The sequence below is a fragment of the Lissotriton vulgaris genome, chromosome 7 (assembly GCF_964263255.1).
Source record: "Lissotriton vulgaris chromosome 7, aLisVul1.2, whole genome shotgun sequence".
Lineage (NCBI taxonomy): Eukaryota > Metazoa > Chordata > Amphibia > Caudata > Salamandridae > Lissotriton > Lissotriton vulgaris.
Genome location: NC_141695.1, coordinates 1,550,072,464 through 1,550,098,554, shown reverse-complemented (window position 1 = coordinate 1,550,098,554; position 26,091 = coordinate 1,550,072,464). Strand labels below are relative to the sequence as shown.

The 26,091-nt window shown below is 44.9% G+C and overlaps 1 protein-coding gene across 2 annotated transcripts in view; it reads right to left on the bottom strand.

Annotated features, from left to right (window-relative positions):
• Positions 1-24,200, bottom strand: part of ZNF217 (zinc finger protein 217) — a 178,033-nt gene extending 153,833 nt beyond the window's left edge. The window contains exons 1-2 of one of the 2 annotated variants that reach the window (XM_086932446.1): positions 23,714-24,200; positions 8,709-10,405 (exon numbers count right to left, since the gene is read on the bottom strand). In XM_086932446.1, coding sequence (XP_086788572.1) covers positions 8,709-10,128 — 1,420 coding nt within the window. In that variant the 5' untranslated portion in view covers positions 10,129-10,405; positions 23,714-24,200. Of the gene's footprint in view, positions 1-8,708; positions 10,406-22,546; positions 22,704-23,713 lie in introns of those variants that run through there. The other variant, XM_086932447.1, reaches the window with a different exon arrangement.
• Positions 24,201-26,091: the final 1,891 nt, after the last annotated feature.

Here is a 26,091-nt window from a genome sequence, read left to right as displayed (position 1 = left end):
TTACAGGTAAGTAACTAATCCTTCTCTTCCAGGGGATGCTCATCAATAGTCATAAGCATTAGACTAGAATAGCTAGCCTCACCTCATCTCCCTGCGGGCAAAGGAGAACACAGAAAACATGATAAGTAAGCTTAGTAAAAACCAAGCTAGCATAGAGGAAACCACTATCCGAACATACTTCTCAAGGAGGACTGGCCTACTTGAGCATCAGCCCTGGAATCAGATTCTAGGCAGTAGTGCCTCGTAAAAGTATGAACTGATTTCCAGGTTGCGGCCTTTCAAATTTCTGACATCGGGACGTCATGCAAGAAAGCAACAGTGGCCGCTTTCCCCCTGTTGGAATGTGCCTTGGGAGGTAAAGGTAAGGGCCTTTTCGCCAACTGGTAAGCTAAGGTAATGCATGAAACAATCCATCTCGAAATGTATCTCTTAGCGGCTGGGAAGCTTGTTCTCATGGCGCCATAATTAACAAACAGTTGATATGTCTTCCTTATTTCCTTGGTACTTTGTAAGTAGAACTTAAGCACCCTCTTATGGTCTAAGGAATGAAGCGACCGCTCAGCTGGGGTCGCTGGATCAGGGAAGAAAGTTGGCAGGGAAATGGACTGATTGATGTGAAAATCAGACACCACCTTAGGGAGAAAAGAAGGATGCGCCCTTAAGACTACTCTGTTATGGTGGAAAACCGTGTACGGCTCATTGGCACACAATGCCTGGATCTCGCTTACTCTGCACGCTGATGTAATTGCTACCAGAAAAGCGGCCTTCCAAGACAAATGCTGCAAGGAAGCTCTTCGGATTGGCTCAAAAGGAGGGCCCATCAACTTTGATAACACCAGGTTTAACTCCCGCGGAGGATAAGGGTTTTGAACAGGGGGATGCACTTTCTTTAACCCCTGTAAGAAGTCCTTGGCCACCTGGATCTGGAAAAAAAGAGGGCTGACTAGGCGACTTCCTGTACGCCGTAATGGCTGACAAATGCACCCTGATAGAAGCATACTTAAGACCAGATCTTGCGAGATACAGAAGGTATGGGAGGATGACATCCTCCTGCCCCTTCGTAGGATCAAAGTGATGTGCTTTACACCAAAGAAAAAAACCTCTTTCACTCAAACGCGTATGACGTTCTTGTGGAGGGTCTTTTTTCTTCTTTTAAAATATGCATACAATCAGGAGGCATATTTAAATGTACGTATCGCAGGAGGGAAGGTTGGGATGAAGAATCCTCCCTCCAGTCTTGGTCAGCAGGTCCGGCCTGCAAGGTAGTCTCTTGTGTGGAAGTACCGACAGATGAAGAAGGTCCGGGTACCACCACTGCAGTGGCCAGTCTGGAGCTATCAGAATCATGGTCATGCTGGATCTGAGTATCTTGGACACCACCTTCGGGATCAGGGGCAGAGGAGGAAAGGCATAGGCAAATGTCCCTGACCAGTCCATCAAAAGAGCATTCCCCCCTCGTCCCTGGAAGGTGGAATCTGGACGCGAAGGCGTGGCATTTTGTGTTTGTCATCCGCGAATATATCTATTTCCGGATGACCCCAACGATGGAAAAGGTCTGCCACTACCTCGTCGTGTAGCACCCAGTTTGGCTGATATTCGAAGTGCCTGCTGAGTGCGTCTGCCATGACATTTAGCACTCCTGGAAGATGCACCGCCACCACCGAAAGAGCAGCCAGTGCCAGATCGCTTGTGACTCCAGGGAGAGAGGACGCGACCGAGTTCCACCCTGCTTGTTCAGGTAAAACATGGTTGTCGTGCTGTCTGTCCTTGACCAGGACTGAATCGGACTGGATTGCAGGCAGGAAAGCTTTCAGAGCCAGATGGACTGCTCGTACCTCCAACATGTTGATGTGGTAGGTCTGTTCTTTTGCCGACCACCGTCCCTGAATCTGAAGGCACCCCATGTGTGCCCCGCGGCCTGGCAGAGATGCGTCTAACCACGGATTGCACTGGTAATGGCTGGTGAAAAGGGACTCCCACCATCAGATTCCGCTGCAGAGTCCACAATGAGAAGGAGGATCTCGCTGCCTGGGAGAGAGAGATCTGATCCTCCCAGCTACCTGTCGACTGATCCAACTGGTCCTCCAGAGTCTGCTACAAAGAACGCATCCTCAGCCTGGCGTTGGGAATAAGAAAGATGCAGGATGCCATCGATCCTAGCAGGGATGCCACCACCCGGACTGTCGGATTCTGCACCTGGAGTAGAAGCCTGCACCTCTGTCTCATGGAAGACAGTCTCTCCTCCGAAGGAAACGCTCTTCCCACGCTGGTGTCCAGAACGAAGCCAAGGTAGTGGATGGACTAGGTGGGCTGTTGCACTGACTTTTCCATATTGACATGCAGCCCGAGGTCGTGCAGCTGTTGCAGACAAAACTGGAAGTTGTGCCTTACTTGCAGTGGGGATGGACATTTCAGCAGCCAGTAATCCAAGTATGGATAGACGAAGAGACCTTTTCTGTGAAGAAAAGCTGCCACCACTACCATGCATTTGGTGAAGACTCGCAGAGCCGACTTCCATCCAAAGGGCAGGACCTTGTACTGATAATGTTTGTGGCCGACCACAAACCGCAGGTACTTGCGATGACGCTTTACGATGGAAATGTGGAAGTACACATCTTGGAGGTCCACCGAACACATCCAATCGCCTACTTGCAGATGTGGACATATATGGTGAAGGGCCAACATGCAAAACTTCACCTTGATTATGACTTTGTTCAGAAGTCGAAGGTCCAGGATTGGTCGAAACTTGCCCTCCTGATCTTTTTTGGGGACAAGAAAATATCTGCCGTAAACTCCTCTTCCTTTTTGAGAGGGCGGAACCTTCTCTACAGCCTGATTATGGAGAAGAGCTTTCACCACTTTTCGAAGCAGCTTTAACTGATGAGGACGAGACTTTTTTGGTGGAATGTCCATGGAAGCGCACGTAAACGTAGTGCATATCCATTGCGTAGTATATTCAGCACCCAGCGATCTTCAGTGATGCTGGCCCACTCTGCTAGATGTTGAGAAGCACTTCCTCCCACTGGAGTGGGCAACGGAGGTGGAGGAAGCCACTGTTAATGGACTTTCCTCCTCTCGTCGTGGTAGAGGACTGCTGCTGGTGACAACCTCTACCTCTGTTAGATTTTCTTCCTCGAAATTGGGACTTGCCCGGATTCTTGTTCTGGGACCACTAGGGGGGTTGAACCCTCTGTTGAGCCCCCTTGCGCTGGTTGGTCTTGTATCGGCGCTTGAACTCTTTTTTCTTCTCCAAGCCGACCGCTTTGAGAGTGTCCAGCTCGGTTTTCATTCTACTCATCTCATCGCATAACCAGTCAGTCACTCAAACAGCCACACTTATACAGCCACTCGCACACCCACCCACCCATTCACATAGCCACTCACAAACCCAGAAAAACACTCACTCTTCCACATGCCCAGGGTCACACACAACCACTAAGAAACCTATACAGTCACTAACACACCCATTGAGATCCATTTGATATTTATTAAATTTGTATATCGCCCAAATCACCCAGTCAGGGGTATCTCTGCGCTATGACAGCATGTAAAGTCAGACAAGTGGACCTTAGTAGAGATACGTTTTTAACAGTTTCCTGAAAGGGGGATGGCTCTGGCAGTTGCCTAAATGGCGGGGAAGTTTGTTTATTGTTATGTCTTCTTTGGGTTCAGGAATTAGGTTCAGCACATTATTATTTTTTTGTATGCACAAAATACTATGATTTAGCACGATTTTTCATTCATCAAGGTATTAGGACATGGTTGGAGAATTATTTTTGATGATTGCCATATAAATTAAGCATTTAAGCTGCAATCTTACATAAACAACATTTGGATATATGAAGCAATAATGGATTGAGTACTTATGCGCATTTAAGCAGTTATTCTCCTTTGTTTAAATCTGAATGTAAATTTAAATAATTTAGGCAACAAATGTTAGAAATGATTTATCATTTAAGATATGTGGGCTAGTACATGCAGTATTTTTTACCATGTCCATGGTTTGTTCTTTATGCACTTGCAATTTAAATAGCAGGGATTGATTCAGGAGGGTTGTCATGTGATCAAGGGCGGGAGCGCCCGAAACGCGTAGTGGCAGAAGTGGCTGAATAAACGATATTGACTGCGCAATACTTTGGGTCCACGCTCGTTTTTTCTACAAATGAATAATATATATATATATATATATATATATATATATATATATATATATATCCGTTCTTCTTTCCCGGCTGGGAGAGGGGGTCTTTGGAGCTGTGATTATATATATTTTTGTTATATTTCGCCGATCTCCTGGTCACTTGAGTGGTGGCGGGCTCGAGCAGGGAGGCGATCCCCTTTTAATCTTCCCACCAGCTTTTATCTTTCCAAAAGAAACCAGACTCGTGCTCCAATCCGTAAGCGTGTTATTTATTTGACCAAAATGACCAACAATAAATAAATATTTATATATATATATATATATATACACACACACACACACACACACAGAGACACACACTAACGTTAAAATTGTAAAGAGTGACATCAATTGGTCGAACACACGGATTACTAAAATCCTATTGAGGTATATACAGTAATCTCTGTAAGGGAGGATGCAGGTACATGTGCAAGAATAAAGGAGCGCGAGAAGGGACATTAGGAGGATTCAAGAGAAGGATTTGCGGGAGCGAATGAAGTGCATTTTTTCAAAGTTGGCTCATTGAGATGAGAAGAAACTAGTCTGATCAAATTTAAATGTAGAGCGGGACACGAAGCAATATATGCTATACATAAAGAGGGGGGGTGGGGGACAATCAGGGTGGTGAAATCTCAAAGAATATTAATAATCATCCCCAGACCACAGAAATAACCTTGAATATATCTGTGGTCTGCCCAAAATATCACCGCCGATCAGAGGCAGCAAGAAATCTGCAGCTTGGCGGAGTCCGAAAATACATGGTCCTGCACTGAGGAGTGATCAAACACCAAGCCAGTGCGGCTGTGATGTGAAGGTAATCCGGCAACTAAGGCTTTCAGAAGAAATAGAGATGGGACTTTTAAAGGCACTGCGGCCATCTTGTGATGAGGACAATGTTGGCCATCTTGTAATGACAAAAATAGAAACAAGCATTGGAAATGCAATAGGTCTCGCAGTAGTAAAGTTTGAGCTATAGGTGTTATTTTTTATTTATGTGTTGTTTTTTCTAAATAGCGAAATTAATAGCTTTCTTCTTTACAAAGCCAATAGTTATAATTTTTGTAAATGTGACACCTCTAGCATTTGTAAAGCAACATGTTTTGTATTAACGGGACGTATATGTGACTTATATGTATTGAAATAAAAAAAAAATCAATGGCTTTAAAAAAAAATTAATAATTAATACGTAAATAAAATGGATTTTATTTTATATTGCCAATAGCTTAAAGTTTATTAAATATATTTAGTTTAAGATGCTGTGGTTGCGCTGAGTGAGGGTGAGGGGTTGAGGGTGAGTGAGGGTGAGGGGTTGAGGGTGAGTGAGGGTGAGGGGTTGAGGGTGAGGGGTTGAGGGTGAGTGAGGGTGAGGGGTTGAGGGTGAGTGAGGGTGAGGGGTTGAGGGTGAGGGGTTGAGGGGTTGAGGGTGAGTGAGGGTGAGGGGTTGAGGGTGAGTGAGGGTGAGGGGTTGAGGGTGAGGGGTTGAGGGTGAGGGGTTGAGGGGTTGAGGGGTTGAGGGTGAGGGGTTGAGGGTGAGGGGGTGAGGGTGAGGGGGTGAGGGTGAGGGGTTGAGGGTGAGGGGTTGAGGGTGAGGGGTTGAGGGTGAGGGGTTGAGGGTGGGTGAGGGTGGGTGAGGGAGTGAGGGTGAGTGAGGGTGAGTGAGGGTGAGTGAGGGTGAGTGAGGGTGAGTGAGGGTGAGTGAGGGTGAGTGAGGGTGAGTGAGGGTGAGTGAGGGTGAGTGAGGGTGAGGGGTTGAGGGTGAGTGAGGGTGAGGGTGGGTGAGGGTGGGTGAGGGTGAGGGGTTGAGGGTGAGGGGTTGAGGGTGAGTGAGGGTGAGGGTGAGTGAGGGTGAGGGATTGAGGGTGAGGGGTTGAGGGTGAGTGAGGGTGAGTGAGTGTGAGGATGAGGTGTTGAGGGTGGGTGAGGGTGAGTGAGGGTGAGGGTGAGTGAGGGTGAGTGTGAGTGAGGGTGAGGGTGAGGGGTTGAGGGTGAGTGAGGGTGAGTGAGGGTGAGTGAGGGTGAGGGTGAGTGAGGGTGAGGGGTTGAGGGTGGGTGAGGGTGAGTGAGGGTGAGGGGTTGAGGGTGAGTAAGGATGAGTGAGAGTGAACTCCCTTCTGTCTGTATGCCAGAGTTTACTATCCCTCACCCTACCTCTCCCTTGCCCCGCCCACCGCCCGCAGCACTCCCTCGAGGAGCCTCCACTGGTATTTTCATGCACCATAAAACTCTTGTATAGTGTTTACTGTGAACAGAGACATTTCTAGTCTGTGAGTCCAGGTTGTGGTGGGTGTTTATAACAGGCCATGACTGAGCGCCCTGGAGTTGAGGCAGAAGGCAGTGGCAGTTTCTCACAGTGCCTATCCGTGGGCCATAAAGGTGCTCAGCATACACGCCCATTTATTCATTGGCCTCTCTGTTGATCGCACAGAGCAATGGTCACAAGCACCAATTGTATTCGGGGTTCAATGTGAAAGCCTGCAAAAGAGGTACATAGCTGCCAAAATATTGACAGGGAGAAAGTAAATGCAGTGCTTACAGGTGAGTGGGAGCGTTGTGTGTGTACAGAGGTGTTGGAGTCCAGGAGATGCAAGGAGGTACATGCAGAATGTACAGATGGAGAATTTCAAAAGAGGGGGATAGCAACGAAGGTGTAAGTGTCTAAGAGAGAGTGAAGAGGGAAGTGGAGTGAAGCGGAGAGCGGGAGTGATTGAGACACTCCAAAGACCAGTACCCCTTCCAGAGGCCTTAGTAATGTGTATTTCACACAGTCTCATATTTTCAGATGCGTCGAGGGCAATTGATGTGGTTTTATTTTTTTATTTATTAAGTTATTTATTTTTACCTATCCGGTCGTCTGCCGACTTCCCCCCAACGCCACACCTCTCCGCTTTTACCTGTGCCAGCCACGTTTGAAGGTAGCGGTAGGCAAGTCAGATAACTGGAGAGAGGGTGGAAGAGAACAGGCACGGCAGACAACGAAGAAAAAAAAAATGAAAAAGCCAGGTACAGAAAGTTACGTAATGAAAATAAATGATGGTGAAGGGAGAGACAAAGATGTAAGACGGTGAGAGGGGATCTATTGCAAAAAACTAGAGTCCGAGCAGGTGCTGGACAAACGCATGCGCCGAGCCTAATGCTATCGGACATTATCCTTTCACTCATGATAAACATGCAACAACGCAAATTGGTTCAGTCATCTCTGGAGGCACCGCCGGGTTAAAGGCATCTGGTGCATTCTGAAGACTTACTGCAGTCTAGCCTCAAGAAAACAAAGGAGGTTGTATGGAGAAATATATGTCCCGTATGTTAGAGGTGATAACAGCGTAAGGTGCAAAACTGGATTAGCCTAAAAAGTGATAACAACCACAACAGCAACGACCGGAAGAGTGCGGGGAGACAGGCAAGCAATGGCGGGGGAAAGAGGAAGCAGCAGAGCACGGCGTCAGTGTTGGCATTGATGGGGGGTAGGGGGGAAGTGGGGATTTTAAAAAAAATGCGACACGGCGGGAAGGGGAGGGGGCGGAGCGGGTAAAATAAACAAACAAGCCGGAGGGAAGAGAGGGGAGGGGGGGAGGAGAAATGCGACACGGCGGGAAGGGGAGGGGGCGGAGCGGGTAAAACAAGACGGACGTGCACGCGCTTTTAAGCTCAATGCGCATGCGCATTGAGCTTAAAAGTCACGGGCACTGCAAGGAATCGCCACGATTCCTTGCAGTGTGGATAAAGAGTGGATAAGCCCCCATAGTCTCGCTTGCTCGATGCGCATGCGCATCGACAGGCGAGACCTAAAAAGGGCTGCCAGCCTGATGTAGATGGCTCAAAGTCAGGGGTTAGCCCAGCAAGCGACGGAGAGCAGCAAAATCCTGAAAGGCAGTTTATCAGAGGAAACCAGGGAAGACTGTCACCGGAAAGCAACTAATATACCCGATACGTAGATGACGCCCAGACAAACTAGAGGTAGGACTTTAGAGGCATGGCAGACACCTTGCATTATCAGAAATTCAAATTTGTCAAATCATAAAACTGTTCAATGGTTAAAACCGGATTCACAGTGTATTGTGGAATCCTGATACTTGAGGCACACAAATGAGAATGAGGGGGAAAGCATTTGGTGCATCAACATCATGTAACACCAGGGAAGCATTGTAAAGGCTGTAACGCGCAACATCCTAAACTAGTTTTCCACCAGGCACCATCAAGAAAAGTCTCTTGCTTGCATGTGTTTCGTTTCAGGAAAATGTGACATATGGAACAGGGTCCACAGCATGCTTACGGACACCTGCTGAACAGAAAAGAGAACAAACGGGAGCGCATCCGGTGTGGTTACATCATTTATGCAATAGGGTCTGCAATACCTTATAACTCCAGTTATGCTAGCAGTAAGAAAGTTTAATTTTAGTCTGTTTCTGCGTCAGGTTTACAAGGTCTGGCGCAGATAAATTTGGAATGAGAATTCATCATTACAGTGGAAGAAAAACCTGGAATTTACTTTAATGGTAGGTTTTATATAAAACTCATTAAATGGGTTTACCTGAAAAAATATGGAGTCCGTCTTCTGATCCATCTTCGGAACCATCCTCTGTCTTATCAACTATACTTTGGTTTTCAAATGAGGTGGTCTCAGGGGAGCCTGCACAGGACGGTTTCACCTCAGTGGTATTAGGGGACTCAGAATCGTTTCTTCTGTCTTTTTTATGAACCCTTGAGTGAAGGACTAGTTGGTGGTATGTTCTAAATGCTTTCCCACAATCTAAACAAAGGGTTGGTTTGTCAGTACTTTGAAACAACTTTTGATCTTCCTCCACTGAAGGAACATCACAACTGGTAAGCTTGATCTTTTCTTTCTCATGAGATGTCTGGATTTCAGTATAATTATTACTTTTGATTGGCTTTACTTTTCCTATGGGCTCCAAATGTAAAACTTGACAACCATTTTCTTCTATCCAAATTTCACTTAATTCTTCTTTATCAGAACTTGAATCGTCATTGTCTGTACTTCCATCTTGTCCTGCTTCCTTAACTTGACCATGAGCAACAGCAACTTTGCCTTTGGTAGCCAACTGCCAGGCTTGATATGTGTTGAATGGATCCAATTCCCCAATCCACTTACCAGATGTTTTAGATTTTTTGCTATTTTCTATTACCCGAGGCCCAAGATTTAAATAACTAAAAAAATCTTTTTGAGCCAATGACTTCTCTTCTGTACCTTCCCCTACGTCATTTGTTTTGTCTTCAATAGAAGCTTCTCCTTTGTTGTGTATTTTACTATGCTCCATTAAGCTATCCTGGTTGGGAAAAATAAATCCACATACCATACACATTTTATACGGGGATGTCACATTAACAGCTGCATGGTCCTGGACAACTTCATTTATAGTAACTGGACTTTCAGAACATTGCTGTGACTTGTGCTTTGCTCCAGGCTTACTGACGTGTGTTCTTCTGTGATTTTTAAGGAACCATGGCTCTTTAAATCTTCTCCCACAAATGTCACAACGGTACGTAAAAGAATCTTTATGCTTCTTCATATGAGTCTCGAGAGTAAGTGTCTCAGGAAGTGTTTGCCCACAGACTTTACAGTTAAATAAGTCTTCATTGCTGAGGCCATCTTCCATTGCAGGAATGTCTGTCCTCATTTGAAGTTTATCTAGAGGGCTGAGATACTCTGCCTCAACGCAGAGCACTGTTGGTTCACAAAGTGTTGGTCGATGCTGGTTTAATACATGTTTGCCAAGTTCTTCGTGGTGTTTGAAGGTTTGATCACAAAACATACAGTCCATAGACATGCATCCCTCAGTAAGCATTAAATATTTGTCCTGATGGTTCATGTGTAAAACAGTATTCGTACCTTTTATTGAAGTTGACAAATCAACATTTTCTATCTGAGCACCAACAGTACTGGCGAACACTTCAGGTCCTTCCAAGTAGGACAAAAGTGGCTGGGTAGGCATTTTCCTTATGTCAGTATTTATTTCCGAGTTGTGCTGGGTTATCTGGAGCTTCAGTGGCAGTTTGTTACCAGATGTACTAACAGCAGATTGTTTTACCGAGGTCTTTGGATGTTCACAGTGACCAGTCACAGTAATTTGATATTCATGTGACCACTCGGAACAAGGAATAAGAATCTTCGTTTAGACATTCTGCTCTCTCCGTAGCAGAAACAAAGCCACAAGCATGCTTTTTTTTCGATTGTGAAATAACTGCAGCATGTCCAAGGAGCGCTGGTACCTAGAATAGAAAAACTGTGAGTTACTTAACTTGTCAAGTCTTAGTATGGACAAATTACAAACTAACAAAATATTCTCTTTCGGCTCCAAGTACCTAAGGGTGTGACAGGTACTGTAGCCAAGGAAGGAAGGGAAGCAGCATACAAACAAATGACTCAGAAAACAGAAACTGAGATGGGTGGAGAAGCACTGGCAGCTTATTAAACATCCTAGTATTTTTTGCCATCTAAAGTACGTATTCACCTAACTGTGCAAAAGGAAGAAGAATGTCAAAGAAGTGCGCTACAATCAATGCACTGATGCCCAGGAATAACTATTTGAATCTGTATATAGGGCAAGACAATACTAAACTCAAACTGTTACCAAAAAATCAGCAGTGACTGAAAGCAATAAATAATTTTCCCCTCTAAATTTCTGCCCATAAGTAGCCGGGACAGATTAATGAATGCTTCCCTCAAAACGTGAGGGTGGAGATTGCATCTGGCAGTTGTTATCCATGCTTGAAAGCCACTATCATAGATAACATAGAATGAGGCATAATTACCATTACACCACAATCCAATCAGATTTAAAAAGCACTGGCAAAGGCAATAGGTCTTGCCTAGGCAAGACCTATTGGTTTTGCCAATATGTTTTAGCACGGTTGTACACCAGAGTGGCTGCTGTGCAGCATGGCTAAAAGTTAGTAGGGTAAAGGAGAGTGAAGAGTTGCAAAGTAGAGTAGAGGGGAGTGCTAAGGAGTGGCGTACAGTAGAGTTGAATGGCATGGAGAGGAGAGTCATGGAGTACCGCCATAGTGTTGTGGAGTGAGTAGAGATTTGTAGAGTGAAAAGGCGTAGAGCTGAGTGTAGAGTGGAGCATAGTGTCCGAGTAGAGTGTCATGGAATGTCGTGGAGTAGAGCAGAGTGGAGTGAAGTAGACTGTGTTGCATAGAGTGAAGCAGAGTGTTGTAGAGTAAAGTGGTGTACAGAAAAATAGATAGTCATACAGTGGAATGGCAGAGTGGAGCCCAGACAGAATAGCGTGAGGTAAAGTGGCATGGAGTGGCAGAGGGAGTTGGGTAGATTTGTAGAGAGGAGTAGTATGGCAGAGTGGAGTAGAGTGCTGTAGCATGAAGTGGCAGAGTGGAGTAGAGTGTCAGTGGAGCACAGTTTAAAGGAGAACAGCATCATAGAGTGGAGTGTCGTAGAGCGGCCTAGAGTGCAGTGGTGCAGAGTAGATTGGCGTAGAGTGCAGCAGAAGAGTATATTGGTTTTGAGTAAAGTAGTGTAGACTGCAGTGGGAGAGTGGAGAGGCCAAGAGTGCAATAGAATGGTGCAGTGTGGAGGGGAATTGAGTAGAGTGTCGCAGAGTGACGTAGAGTGGTGCAGAGTACAGTGCAGTGGCGTATAGTACAGTGCAGTGGCATAGAGTGCAGTCATGTAGAGTGTAGGGTCATACAGTGTTGCAGAGAGCAGGGGAGAAGAGTACAGTGGTGCAGAGAACAGAGTAGAGTGCTGTGGCATAGAGTAGAATGTTGTAGATGTTAATGCATACTGTGGAGTGGTGGAGAGTCGAGGGGAGTGGGATAGCCGAGTATGCATGGTATGGTAGCATGCTGCCATTACATACAAGACATTTTCGATTGAAATCACCATTACATTTGCACTCACATTCAGTTAAACTGATAAAAGTATACTGTGCACAAACAATTGTGTGGAAATGTCATCACCCAATGAATTGGCTTGATCAACAGCATTTTATTTACCGACATGTAATTTATTTTGTGTGCTAAAAAAAAATATGTACAGCCTTCTTCAAGCAGACCTCCAGTAACTGGCATGATTGTCACATAAACCCTCTCACTTTGTAGTCAGAGAAAGAAAAATAAACCCCAAGCTTCCTGGAAGACACAGCCCGACATTTTACCTGTATTAGAATGCATAGCAAATGTGACAGGATAAGATCAAGTTTTTAAGGCCTGTTTACAGAAAGCGAGTTTATGGAAGAAAAGAGTAAACCAGGTTTGGGCAACCGGAGGGACTAACTCCACAACCTAAAGCAAATAAGGTCAGAAAATAGAAAGCTCAGAAAATGGAGTTAAAATCCACAAAACCCAATGGTAAGCAACAGGCGAAATGTGTTCCTATGGTCAACTTTCTGAAAGTCCCTAAGAAGTCTTTAACACCTTGGCTGCTAGGGCAATTTTCAGCCTGTGCTGGAAATTGCTATTTTACATGATTAATGACGAGCTCAGCTCGTCATCAGCACAGCTCCACTGTGCCTCATGACGAGCTGAGCTCGTCATGAGCAGGGAAGGGGTTAACGAACCAGACAGCTGTGCTGCCTCGTGGGCTGCGACATAAAAAGGTAATGCAACTAAGTTAGAAGAATAAACATATAGCAGTAAGACTCGGGTAAATTCTCCCAAGCATCAAGTACAAATATGACAGGCTCTTCCACCACAGGCTGCTTTGCCCTCTTTTTTGCCAAAAATCAGTCACGTTTATTATAGATATAATGCACATAAGGTAGTGGAAAAACTATGATGCAGTTTAATGAACATGAAAAATTGTTCTAGAGAGGTCTGCTTAGGTTTGATGTGGACATGTGCAAAAGAATGCACCCTGGACCAGATTTTTCTACACATTGTAGTACCATATCACTTTAATAAAAATAAAAAGATAACCCACGCATACCGTTCTCTGTTAATTGCTCCTTGTGCACAGAAATTCTTATCAACTAATACAAAAAGAAACAAGCCTTTGCAATGCAATAGGCCATGCATTTACGAGAGTTTGAGCTAGTGGTATTGTAAATGACAATGCCTTTTATTTATGCGTGGTTTCTAAAAAAGATAAATGAAAGGCATTGTCATTTACAATGCCAATAGCTTAACCTCGCAAATGCAAGACCTATTGCATTGCAAATGCCTTCGCGCCCTTGCTATAAAGATTTTTTAGGTCTCGCCTACGCAGCGCACATGCGCTGTATAGGCAAAAAGACCTTTAGCTATCTCTTTGGCTTTTCAGCCAAAAACGTGCACGCGTTCCATTGCCTTCAATGGCAACGCGTGCACGTCTGACGATTCACTTGCAGGAGCAATCGCCGCCATATGGTAGCAATTATCGCTCTCGCAAGTGAATCGCGCAGCACCCCCTCCCCGCCCCCTGCTGACGGCAGCCTGCCGCGCTTGTGCTTGTTGGCTCTGGCAAGGAATCAACACATTCCCTTGTGAGATAAAACCTCCTTCTCACTTTATACTAGCTCTAACATTAAACCCACCTCGCTTGCATCTCAGATACTCATACCGTGACTGGTAATGTTATTAGTGATGTCATAAGTGGTGGTCTGTGTGATGCAATGCTTGAGGCGACGCCATCTTAATGCGTCTTTGTTTTGTCATCATACTTTGACTGTCACAGGTGTGCCTCAATGAAAATCCATGCATACAGAGTTGCGCTCTGAAGTTGGTGACCGTTCGTCACCCCTCCCTGCGGAGAGGCGATGGTGATGCCTGATTGCCCGGGTCCGGCTTGTCCAGTCGCTCTGTCTTTGTGCTCAGTGAGTTCCGATCTATTATCTGCGCCGCAGCTGTTCGGCTTGGGCTCTTTTATGTGCGCTTGTGGGAAAATGTATGTGACACCCTCTAACATTTCTGCAGAAAAGCCCTTTGATTAGCACGCGCCCCAAGTAACCCAACCTTGGGCTTACTGTGGATGACTCACTGTGTCCAACTGAGAGTCGGGTTTCCAAGATAATGCGCAGTAACGTACATGGATATATTTTATTTTGATTCGACCTCGGCCCCTTTAAGGGTGTTTGTATCAGGTAACGAGGTAAGGAACGCACACACTGGTGCCACCACAGCCAGAAAGCCGGAGTTGAGGGAGGGGTGTTTGCTCCTGAGAATTGTCGGTACTCTGCCGCATTCCTTTCATCACCTTGTTTTGGATGCATTAAATGTTTTGCAGTAGTGCTCAGAAGTGCAGGTACTCACTACCGAACAGTCCTTACCTAAATAGATAGCCAGTCCCTACAGACACTGTGTGGACAAAGCATTTTCACTCTTCAAGCTTTTGAAAAGGTTTATGAAATTCTTACAATTTCGTTAAAATACCCTTACAAGGTAATTGGGAGTGTTTTAGCTGGAAGCATATTGAGGTACAATCCAGAAAAGATAGCCCCTTAAATTGTGCTATGCAACAATAACTCACATGCTGGCCTGCTCGCGAACTCACATATGTCGTCATGCGACGTCCACACAATATCACCAGAGACATGACAGGTGATGTCACTTGACAATACAAAATGTAATGATGTGTGCAGTTTTCACTTGGCCGTAATTCACACAGAGGATGTATTGAAGTGACGTGCTGCGTGTACATGGCCAAGCCAGGCGGAATAGATGCAGCACACACAGCATAGCCGGAGTTCAGCCGAAGTGTTTAGTATATGTAGAGCCTTTCTACAAAGCAGTACACACAGGGAACGTCTGCCACATGCACAGTACATGCAGGGCAAGGCATGAGACAAAGTCAGGTTCCTGTGCAAATACAAATCATGGTGTGCACGTGTGCCCTTTGCAACATGTATACACTGCATGTATTGACGTCATATGCTTTGCCTGGATCTGCAGAAGTCTAATCTGAAATAATCGTGGATATGTCTGTTAAAGGCTAGGGCCTTTGCTCAGCACACGTGTGCATTGAAAACAAAGGGAAGAAGGACTGAAACGGTGCCCCATTGTATGCACAGGACAAAGTTAATACACCTGCACGTGGTATAGGCATGGCAGGTAAACATCCAACCCCAGAACTGACAAAGTACCGTACATACACTACAACAGAGGCCTGTGTGGAGTAGTTGGACTCTGAGCACAGAAGGCAGAGGTTCCATTGTTTATTACTCTTTACATGAGGAAGAAAGGTGAAAAAACATGCAATCTCATACAGTGCTTAACCAAAAAGAAACTAGCATTGGCATAGCCAATAGGTCTCGCTTTTGGGACCTTATTAGTATTTAGCTATGTAGCACAATATCCTTGGTGCAACAACATCAACTGTTGCATGGCTAAACACTTATAAAAGGTCCCAAAGGCGAGTCCTTTTGGCTATGCCAATGCTTGCTTTTTTGTGTTAGGAGAGAGCATGTCCTACCAGCAACTTCAGGCAGGACAAAGCTATTTGAGAAAATAGTACTCTGCGCATGAAATTAAAGCCTACCGAGTTACAACACACATAACGGGGGTTGTCCTCATGGGAGGATACAAAATGCGACAAGGCGGTACTAAGGAGGTAAAAGCCTATTGAACAGAGTGAACAGTGGACAATGACCCAAGCAATATAACGGAGAGTGGGCGGAGCTCTAAGTCCATACCTGAATGCAGCAAGCAGTGCATGTGCTGCCCAGGCTCGACCTTAAAAACCACAAATACTACAACTCTAATTATATAAAAAGGTGTTCAATAAGTCTTGCCTTTGCCAATGGTTTTTAGGCATGCTGTAAAGCATCCACAATGCAGGGAGGGTGGCTTAAGACAACAACAAAAATCACTGATGGGACAGACCACATTATGTTGTAAAATAATTACAATTATTTTGGTGTAATCATTGATAACGGGGGACAATTTGCCACTCAACTTGTGTCAATTAGAAGGAGAGGCTTGGGCCTAGCAACATCTTTGAAACAGCTAAATACTAAGCTGACAGGTCCCGGGATCTCTTCCTTACTTCAGGTCATTCAAGCAAATATTCTACCTACCATCTCGTATGGAAGCGTAGATTTAAGGGGGAGGGACGCTTAGCATCTCGGTAGCCCTATCATCAGAGCATACAGGATCCTCTTTAACATACCTACTTACGTGTCGGCAGTGCAGATCAGACTAGAATTTGGGCTTACCAACGCTTGCAAGACAAGGGGCTTACCTAACGAACTGGCATAAAATCAGGGAGGCCACTGAGCGCTCCCTAAACCATTTACTATGTAATGGGATACAGCTTAGCTCGCAACAGAAGGTCTTGAATTATTTAAAAAGCAGTTTGGCAACTACAGGTGTCTCCGTGCTCTGGGAGACACTGATCTCACATACACTTTTAAAGAAAGCAGTATGAAAGACAATCAGGACCCTATCGCTAGTTGAGGATAAAGCTGCATTTGTAAAACGGAGCCCTGCATGGATGAGGAGTGTGGCTCACTGGTTAGAAGCGGTAGACCCTGAAGCAGAGATAAGGCCCGGGACCAGGGTTCAATTCCCGACGCGGCAGGGTCTTGGGCTTAATGTCCCCGGACTCGATAATTCTCTCGCCTCGGCACCTACTCTAATCATGGGTCCCACGCTGCAACTCTGGGCAATAGCTTGCTTAATCTCCACAACGGCCCCTACAAGGCTGGCATACCTGGCTTCACCTTGGGGACGCCCAGGAGGGGCATCTCACAGGGAGAGCCAGGAAGGGTTCACCGTGTTATACAGCGCCGGGACGCCCCGTTGCTGGGGCAGCTGTGCGCTTTACAAGTATACTACATTTACATTTACATGACCATCAATAGCTATAAAACACACAACCCTCAAACATACTTCGGTCTGGGGTATGCAAGGAGCATTAAACAAACATGTCTCAAACACCGGCCAGGGAAGCTGCCATCTATCTTGCACCTTCCACCATGGCAAAGGGAACATGCTTCAACTTTCATCTTTACGATTCCTTCGGAACAGGAATTCCTCACGACAGCCCTCAATACGTCTTCAGGCTCTCCTCACAGAATAGCCAAGAATTTCGAGGGCGATATTCTACCAGCTCTGCATCAACTATGTAATCAATCTCTGCGCACAGGCTCCGTGCCCAAAGATTGGAAACTGGTGATCGTCAACCCGCTATTAAAAAAACAAATCTGGACCCCAGCTGCCAAAAGAGCTACCGACCCATATCCCTTTTACCATATCCAATAAAGATCATAGAGAGGTGGGTCAGTAGATCTCTAGCCCTCTTCCTAGAAACCAACAACATCCTGGAAGAGGAGCGGTTTAGCTTCAGACCAGTTCATGGAACGGAGTCAGCCCTGCTGACAGTCATGGATGACCTACGAATGAGGGCGGACAGGGGAGAATCAGCAACTCTGATTCTGCTTGACCTGTCCGCCGCGTTCGATACGGTGAACCACTGCATCCTGATAGAAAGATTGAGGAACATCAGAGTTGATGGGGTCGCGCTTGACTGGTTCCGCTCCTACCTGACAGATAGGTGGCAGGCAGTAGCCATCCCTCCCTATCAATCAGAGTTCATCAAAGTTCCGCACGGGGTCCCACAGGGGTCTGCCATCAGTCCCATACTTTTTAATATTTATATGCAACCCCTGATGCGGATCATCAAAAGCCATGGCATCAGCGTGACAAACTACGCAGATGATACCCAGCTGATAATCTCGCTGGACGGAGCTCGAGCAAGCTCTATGGAAACTTTCCACACCTGTATGCTGGAAATGTCTCTTTGGCTCAATCAAAACTCACTAAAATTCAACAGTGAGAAAACTGAAATATTGCATTGCACAGTAGGAAAAATCCCCAAAAATCTACCATCAGATTTCTGGCCTCAGTCGTTAGGGGACCCACCCACCCCAGTGAGCTCGGTAAAAAATCTTGGAGTCACTATCAATAACAAACTTAGCCTAGAGACAAACGTCAACAAGCAGGTCAGCTGCTGCTTCGCCTTATTAAGAGGACTCCGCAGGTTGCTACCTCTCCTGCCTCCACAGACCGGAACCGACATAGTCAGGAGCACTATCCTCAGTCGCCTGGATTACTGTAATGCCCTCTTGCTGGAATCCCCTGCCTATCTCATCTCCAGACTCCAAAGTGTCCAGGCAGCTGCAGCCAAACTGGCACTTTCCCGTGAGCGAAGATCTTCTACTACTCTTGCCCTGGCTGACCTACATTGGCTGCCCATACACCAAAGGATTTGCTTTAAATCCCTATGTTTCGTTTTCAGGGCAGTTCACGGACTAGGTCCCCGACCACTCCAGAATAAATTCAAGTGGTACGAGCCCACCCGGTCTCTCCGATCCTCATCCTTAAACTTCATTAGCATTCCCAGGATCAAGAAAGCCACCTGCGGAGGACGAGCTTTCAGTATAGCTGCAGCCCACCTTTGGAATAACCTCCCCATCGACATCAGAAAAACTAATGACCTTCTGACCTTTCGAAAAAAAGGTAAAAACCTGGCTTTTTCCAAAAAATCCTCCTAAAACCCATCACAACAAATAAATCTACTCTGTTTAGCACCCTGTCCATGTTCCTGTCCCCCCTCACAAAGCTTTTAGCTATGTACCCAAGCGCCAGGATGCCCGTAGGGTTACAGAGCGCTCTACAAATGCTATAAATAAATAACTGACTGTAGTCTATGCAGGAATGGAACGGAGGACATGGCCTACCGGATATGCTCATTCAACAATTGCAGTGGGTAAATCTATTATTATACATTTTTTCTGCTAAATTGTCTCAGAACGCTAGTGAGGAAATTCAAGTTTGAATAACGAATGGAGTGTTTAAATAATTGTAAGGGTTACTGCAGAGCGAAAGTTGAATGCATTTTTATGTGTCCCCTACAGTGTGCATGCCCTGTCACCGAAAGCTATTAAAAAAAAAAAAACGTTTTTTATTACAAATGAAAATGAAAGCGGGCTTTGAGCACACCCATTTCTTACCACCTCTCTCTAGTTTCTTTATTTACCATTGTTCTGCACCTTCTTTTTGCCTCTGCCTTCTGCCTCAGCTTTGAGTCTTTGATGGTGCTGTGGAGCAAGGACCAAGTAGAGTTCCTATGGCCAGTGACCTTCCACTGGCCCAGGCTCCTCCTGCAGGTACTGTTGTTACTTTTGGACATGGACTATTATCGAGTGCATGTCCATAAGTAACTTTCCTTCATCACCCGCCGGTGTTTGCCCCATTCCTTCACTGTTTTTAACCCATCCCACCCTTTGCCCCATTCCTTCACTGTTTTTCACCCATCCCACCCTTTTCCTGCTCCCCTATGTGTTGCAATCCCCCCAAAACATCCCCACACTGTTTTTACATGCTGAACAGCAACGTGAGCTGCAGTGCAACATGGCTTAAAGAAAAAAGTGATAGGGCACAGTCAATGCTGGCAGCATCTTAGGGTTGTTTTTTTCCACTCTGCCCAAAATGTAAAAAAAACCTGGACAAACCCAATACATTTTGCATAGGCGAAACCTACTAGCTTTCCCAATGCTTGTTACTTAAGGCAGGAGACACCATTAAGGGACGGAGGGACTAGTGCTCGTCTAGCTGTGAGGGCAAGCCACTGATTTTGCATCAAGCACCTCCTTGAATGGGTGAAATGAAATGCCACACCCGTAAAGCTGTGATGGCCATGCTAAGGAGTGAAACTGTTTCTGTGTTCAGTTGTACTTAAGCTACAAAAATACAATACAAAAAGTGATGAGGTCAAGGGAAAAAATAAATGATGTTTTTAGAATCCACGTGTACAATAACAAGACTGAATTTGATAAAGTGTGACTTCCTACAGCTTTGGAGATGTACAATCCACCCTTGTGTGTCACAATGAAATAGCTTCCAGAGACGGAATAAAACAAAGAGCCAAAAAAATGGGTAATAGAGGGGATACTCCTCAGGAACCAACAGTATTCGTCCCTTAGAAGAGAGGTGGCAAAAGCTCAGATAGACAGCTGTGCTATCAAGTTAGACCTTAAAAACCAAAAAATAATAAATAAGTAAATGTTTAAAAAAAAAAATATGAACACACACCATACATGCCACTGTACATGCAGCCATCAATGAAATCAGACAAAGCCACACAAGACATGGCAATATTCTATTGCACAAAATTAACCAAACACATTTTAAAACTCTCCAGTGCAACATGGTGACTACATGTCAATGGACCATAGTCTGACACTCCTGTGGACCACAGTGGATATTCCAAAACACTGAGTGTCATTTGTTGCAATAGCCCTCTTACTAGCATAACAGCGGATAGCGATCTCTTAGTGGAGTAGAACAGTGCCCAAAACAACATGTTGATTTTGAGGCGTACAGTAATGCTCAATTTGATGCATATACTGAAGCATTGCACCCTCAGAATCGGTCTAGAGATTTTTGGGGGCCTCACTGATACCACCTGATATTGCGAGAATACCAGAATTGATCAGACACAGAGCGGAGGCCCCAAACACCTAATAAGATGGCTCCTAGTTGGATCAATACATGATATTTTCTAGACTCAATGTTGAAATGATGGACCTGCATGTCTCTTTGCATTCTATAGAATCTTGTCTCGAATGTCAATATCACACCTGCTGTAATGTGTTACTTTCTCCCAAAAATATTTTTTTTTTTAAAAAGACAGTAAACTGTTACGCTAATGTAATGTTTAAATCAACTCTATATATATGGACCATTTGGGCTACAACAACAAAATTCTCCAGAACGAGTTTCAGCTCAGGCTTTCAGCCAGTTCTAGCATATGCAAGAGCATATGAATTAATTAAGGGTTCTTATCTGGATTATGGTAACAAGTAATAGAGGGAAAATAATGTCTAGCTGCAGTAGCCCCCCCCCCCCCCCAACAATGACCCACTCATTAAGACTTCCCGTCAATAAAACTAAAAATAAATTGTCATCTACAAAAAATTAAATATACAATTACTTTCTTTAAGCCACGATAATAATGACCGTTGAATAGCATGCATTTGCGGGGGGGGGGGGGGCACTCGAAGTGTACTTGACCGCGAAAATAACCCATTTACTTGACCAATGCTATACACCCAACAAGTAACTCAAGACCACTAGGTAAAAAAGAAAAGTTCAAAATGTTGTCATATAGTAAGTATACTTCATTTTAAACTGTTCCAGTCAAGGAAAATTGCCAATACATTTGCCTTCAGCAACGTAGTCCTTACGCAACGGAAGTAGGAAGTGCATCTACGGTAACGAGAACAATGGCGTAACTATGAAGTACAACGAGAGAGCTTATTGCTAATCATGAACAACGATTGTACACAGAATGAAAGGCAGTCAGAGCTGGAAGACAAGAGGCTAAATTATAGGTTCAAGGACGAGTATGGATCAATCACAATAAAAATTGGAGTGACCAATGTGTAATAAGCGCCTTGTAGATACAGTGGCTGCAGGTCCAACAGAGGAGGGCGAAAAAAAAAATGTTGGTTTCCATTAAAAGTTATCCACACATGTGCACTTTAAAAAGTGTGCATTTGCTAGTCGGGGATATTCCATTTAACCAACACAGCTTGTTAACCAGTGAAAACAAAAAACAGTACTATCAACACTGCCTCCCTTAAGCCCAAGTAAATAAAAATAGAAAATCTGAATAGACAGAATGTGTGCGGCGCCTCGCATGAACTAGGGGAAAAACAGTGGATACGAACTGTTTACAAAGTCGTCGGCACCCCCCAAACATGGCGTGAAGGCATTTTGCCACCTATTGTCATGTCAGGCAGCTTCCACCTCGCCCTTAGCAGACACCAGCCCTTGCAGCGCGTAATCATTAATCAGCAGCAGTTCAGTGGCTGCTCATCAACGCCCCCCCCCCCCCCCCCCTCGTAGCTTCCATAGGACTGCCTGCTCCTGGTCAACAGGGGTAACATACAAAAGAGAAGGTCGCTCCCCACCCCGTTACCTAGTTTTAAATGAGTCATCGTATAAACGGCGCATCGCAGAATTCCTGTTAAGAGGGGGCTGTTCATGTGCCTTTATCTTCGAAAGATTAATTTAAATCACGGACTTCAAGGTCATCTACGGACACATCCGAACAGCCGCCCACCAATCCACTGTAGAAATTAAACAGCTGTTTCAATAACAACAGGCAGGAACTTCCTATCCGGATTCTATCAGTGTGAAGATGCAAAGCATTGAACTCGGAATGAACACCGAAGAGCGAGCCAGTTAATTGTAAATCGTAAACACGTAAATCGCTTCCAAGAAAAGAATAGCCAAACACGTTAATGAAAAGGCCCCTTGTGGTTCTCGTGGGTAAGTAAACATGTTACTGATCCTTCTGCAGGCTACATGGCAAACGATAATCCACGTTTGAGCAGGTCTCAAAAATCTACCTTGACACCAGAAAAGATCGCCTATCAATAAAGTTCGCATTAAAAACCGTCCCCTCACCATATCCTCGATATCGGGACTTGGGAGTGTAATCCAGCTGGTGAAGGGTCGGTTGTGCCAATGGTTCGTGGGAAGAATCGGGGCTTTGGGTAGCAGCCACTGCACCCGCGGATGCAGCAGCAAACAAGTGTCCAGGGACGAGAACAATGATCAAGGAGAGGGGAAAAAAACCTGGCTTGTGAAAGAGGATCTGAATCACTGAACTTTGAATAGCTGCTTTGCATAATGTAAAGGCTCCTGCCCTCAAGGTCCCAACATCCCATCCTACCTCTGCGAGATCGCAATCCTGGGCAGGAGTGGGGGTTAAGGAAGTGGGGGGGAGGGGCATGGCGGATTGGGCATTTTAATAAGCACCGGGGGTGTTCAAAGAAAGACCTGTATACCGATTGTATTTAGTGCGATGGGCTGTTACATTTCCGTGATTATGCGCATGGTATCGTTATTAGAAGGACACGGGTAAATGCACTGAGTAGTTGGAGGGATCTGATTATTTCATGAAATTGGCATTTGACGCATAACTTTTAAGGTTCTTGGGCGAGGGGCGTTGCTCACTTTAATGCTGATTTTAAATCTATAATCCTAGGTTTGTGTGATAGGAGCATTTTCCAAACGGTGCATTTAAAGGCTTTGACGGCTCTAGGGTATTTATATATGTTTTAAGGAATAGAGGGGAGCCTCACGACCTAGAGAAGGAACTAATACTGTCACAAATCAAATGGGTGAGGTGTAAACATGGTACGAGTCTAGATTGTGAGTGTTTTAAAACCGGAATCCTCAATAATGTTAAGTGCCTGAAGTTAGATCATTCGTACTGAGTGGTGTTCTGGCGTCGAATAATATAGGTTGGGTTCGGCAACAAAAGCGCTAGGTGGGGATATTTGGGACTGCCTGGCATCAAGTTCATAATCTATCTCTTCTGCTGCACGTGTCACCCAACCCCCACCCTTTCTAATGTTGGAACAATTACTTGCTGCCACCGCCCTCATGCACACAGGATACCTCCCACACACACTCCCTCGCCTTCCAAAGAGTATGGGTTCCCGAGGTATCTGACTACTCATGCCTCGTGTATACTCCCAGCACATGCCTCATTTACGTAAAATGCAAAACAATATCCCCAGATAGACTCGCCCCCAAAACTTGAAAACAAACGGCGTCCGATTTTACCTGGATTCTGCACTCATGCCACCGGCTGCTCAGCCCCGGTGGGGGGGTGTCGGGAGTCCCCGGCGGCGACTGGGTGCAGATGCATGCTCCGTCCTCCCGCAGCTGTTGCTTCTACCTCTCTCCCCCCTCCCTCTCTTTCTTACGGGGCGCGCTCCCGCCAGCCCGCTGCGCACGCGCTCGTGGCGGGCCTATCTCTTGACAAACTGTCTCCCAACGACTCCTTTGCTCAGCTAGAGCTGGAGACGGCGAGGTGACGTCACGTGACCTGCCCGAGCCAAGGCAACTTCTTCTTCTTCTTCACCCGAATAACAAAAACATTTACGAAAACTCCAATCTGGTCAAACGCCTGTGACACAGAATAGCCACACTCTAATGCAGGCGGCCTCAAACTGTCAAAGAAATACCCTACTCGCCGATTATAAAGTTTTAGTTCCCTTGGGAAGAAGCGAGAAATGGGCTATGAAAAGAAGAGTTCGTTGAGGCAGTCGCGCGCGCGCCCCCTGCGGCGGTTGCTTGGAGGCGGTTGGCCGTGCGCACCTTCTTAGCCGTATTCAAGTGCCGCGAAGGTGAGGGAGGAGTGCACGGAAGGCAGGTAGAGGGAGCCGACTCTACTAGACCAGGAGCCTCGTCAATGTCTGCTCCCCACGTGCAACCTATCTGCAGTCAACAAGAAAAAGAAATGTCCCATTTAGAACTGTTCTAATATTTGCCCTTAGTGCTACGTTGCACTGTATTAATTCTAAGAGCGTGGATAATGCTCAAACGTTTGATGGGATGTCCAGTAAAGCCAGAGAGCGTTAAAAAAAACACCTACAACGTGTCTTTTTATGCATATGGAAAAGCATCGATGTATTTCTGTGACCTTCCAACTTGAGCATGTGACCCAATGCATAAATGACAATATCAAATTGGGTCATTACCCTCAACTATAGGGAGAGGTAACACATTCACACACTATGGTACATGTATTTCAGTGTTTCGAAAAATGAAAGAATCTTTTAATGTTTACAGCCAAAAGAGTTTTGCAGGCTTCCAGTTTTGCACATTAGTAGAAACACAATAAATGAAAATCCAAAACTCTCTTGAAGCTATTCTTGTAAAAAAAAAATATATATATATATATATATATATATATATATATATATATATATATATATATATATATTTCCGTCACATTTAGAGAGAATCTCGGCGATATTCGATGTTTATCAGCGATAGAACACAAATTACATTTTGTGTAAGCACATTTAGTGAATGTTCCTAAATAAATAGTTGTTTGACACCTGTTCTTCATGAGGTTTTCACCAGTTCTCTTGATTATACATGAAAGAATCATGTTTTTGTAGGGTGTAACAAGTTACTTATAGAAGCAGAAGTTGTCAACAGCCAAACCCCTCTAAAATGAGTTTCCCACCTTTTTCATTTCTGTGGTATCACAAAGCTTGTATGATGAAAGTAACAGACAACTTGCTGCTTTGTAACTGAAACCAAAAAATAAAATACAATTTGGTCTGTTGATATCAATGGAAAAATCAGAGAACCACCAGATTCAGAACAATCATTATGAATTATCCATTTTTTCCAAAATGTAAACAAAGTATCATGATTGCATGCCCCCAGAGTTTGTTACAATATGATGTATATATACATTGGAAGATATACAGATATTTTAGAGACATTCTCAACATTTTCTAAATGATGCATATGTGAGGAAGGGTGTACACTTAACTGTAAACATATTCCCATACACGAGGAATGCACAACAGCATCTTTGCCATTGGCACAGTCATGATATACATCCATGGGCATATTATGTAGGAGCCTGGAAAGGAAGGAGAAAGAAAAAGTGATTATGTAATGTTACACAGTCACCTTTTCATGTGTGTTTTTGAGGAAATTGAAGGCTAGCCCCATCAGCGTAAGTCACACCTACACTTTCTCACAAACTTGATTCTTCTCACGAATCATCAGAAACAAAAGATCACTACTCAACTCTTGTCGCTCATACCTCAACATCGCAGTCAAGTGCTGATAGGCAGCACTTCAGTATAATATCTGGGTAGCCCTAGCGTCTCCAACCAGTGGATTGTGAGCTACCAGTAGCTCGCAGAAACCTTCAGAGTAGCACCCACATTGAGTTCATTTTTAACCAAGAACTGCAATAAATAGGTGTTGAGTTTTACTTTAAAAGTTAAGGAACAATTATGTTTATTTTACATCATTATCAGGCTGCAGATAGCAGAGCCTGATAACGAGCAGTGCTCCACTCAGATTTATGACCTATGTGAGTCACAGAGGTTCAGAACTGAAGCATTGAGGTATTTAACTTTTAAATAATAGTTGTTCTCAACTCAATATTGAAGCATAAGAACAAAATT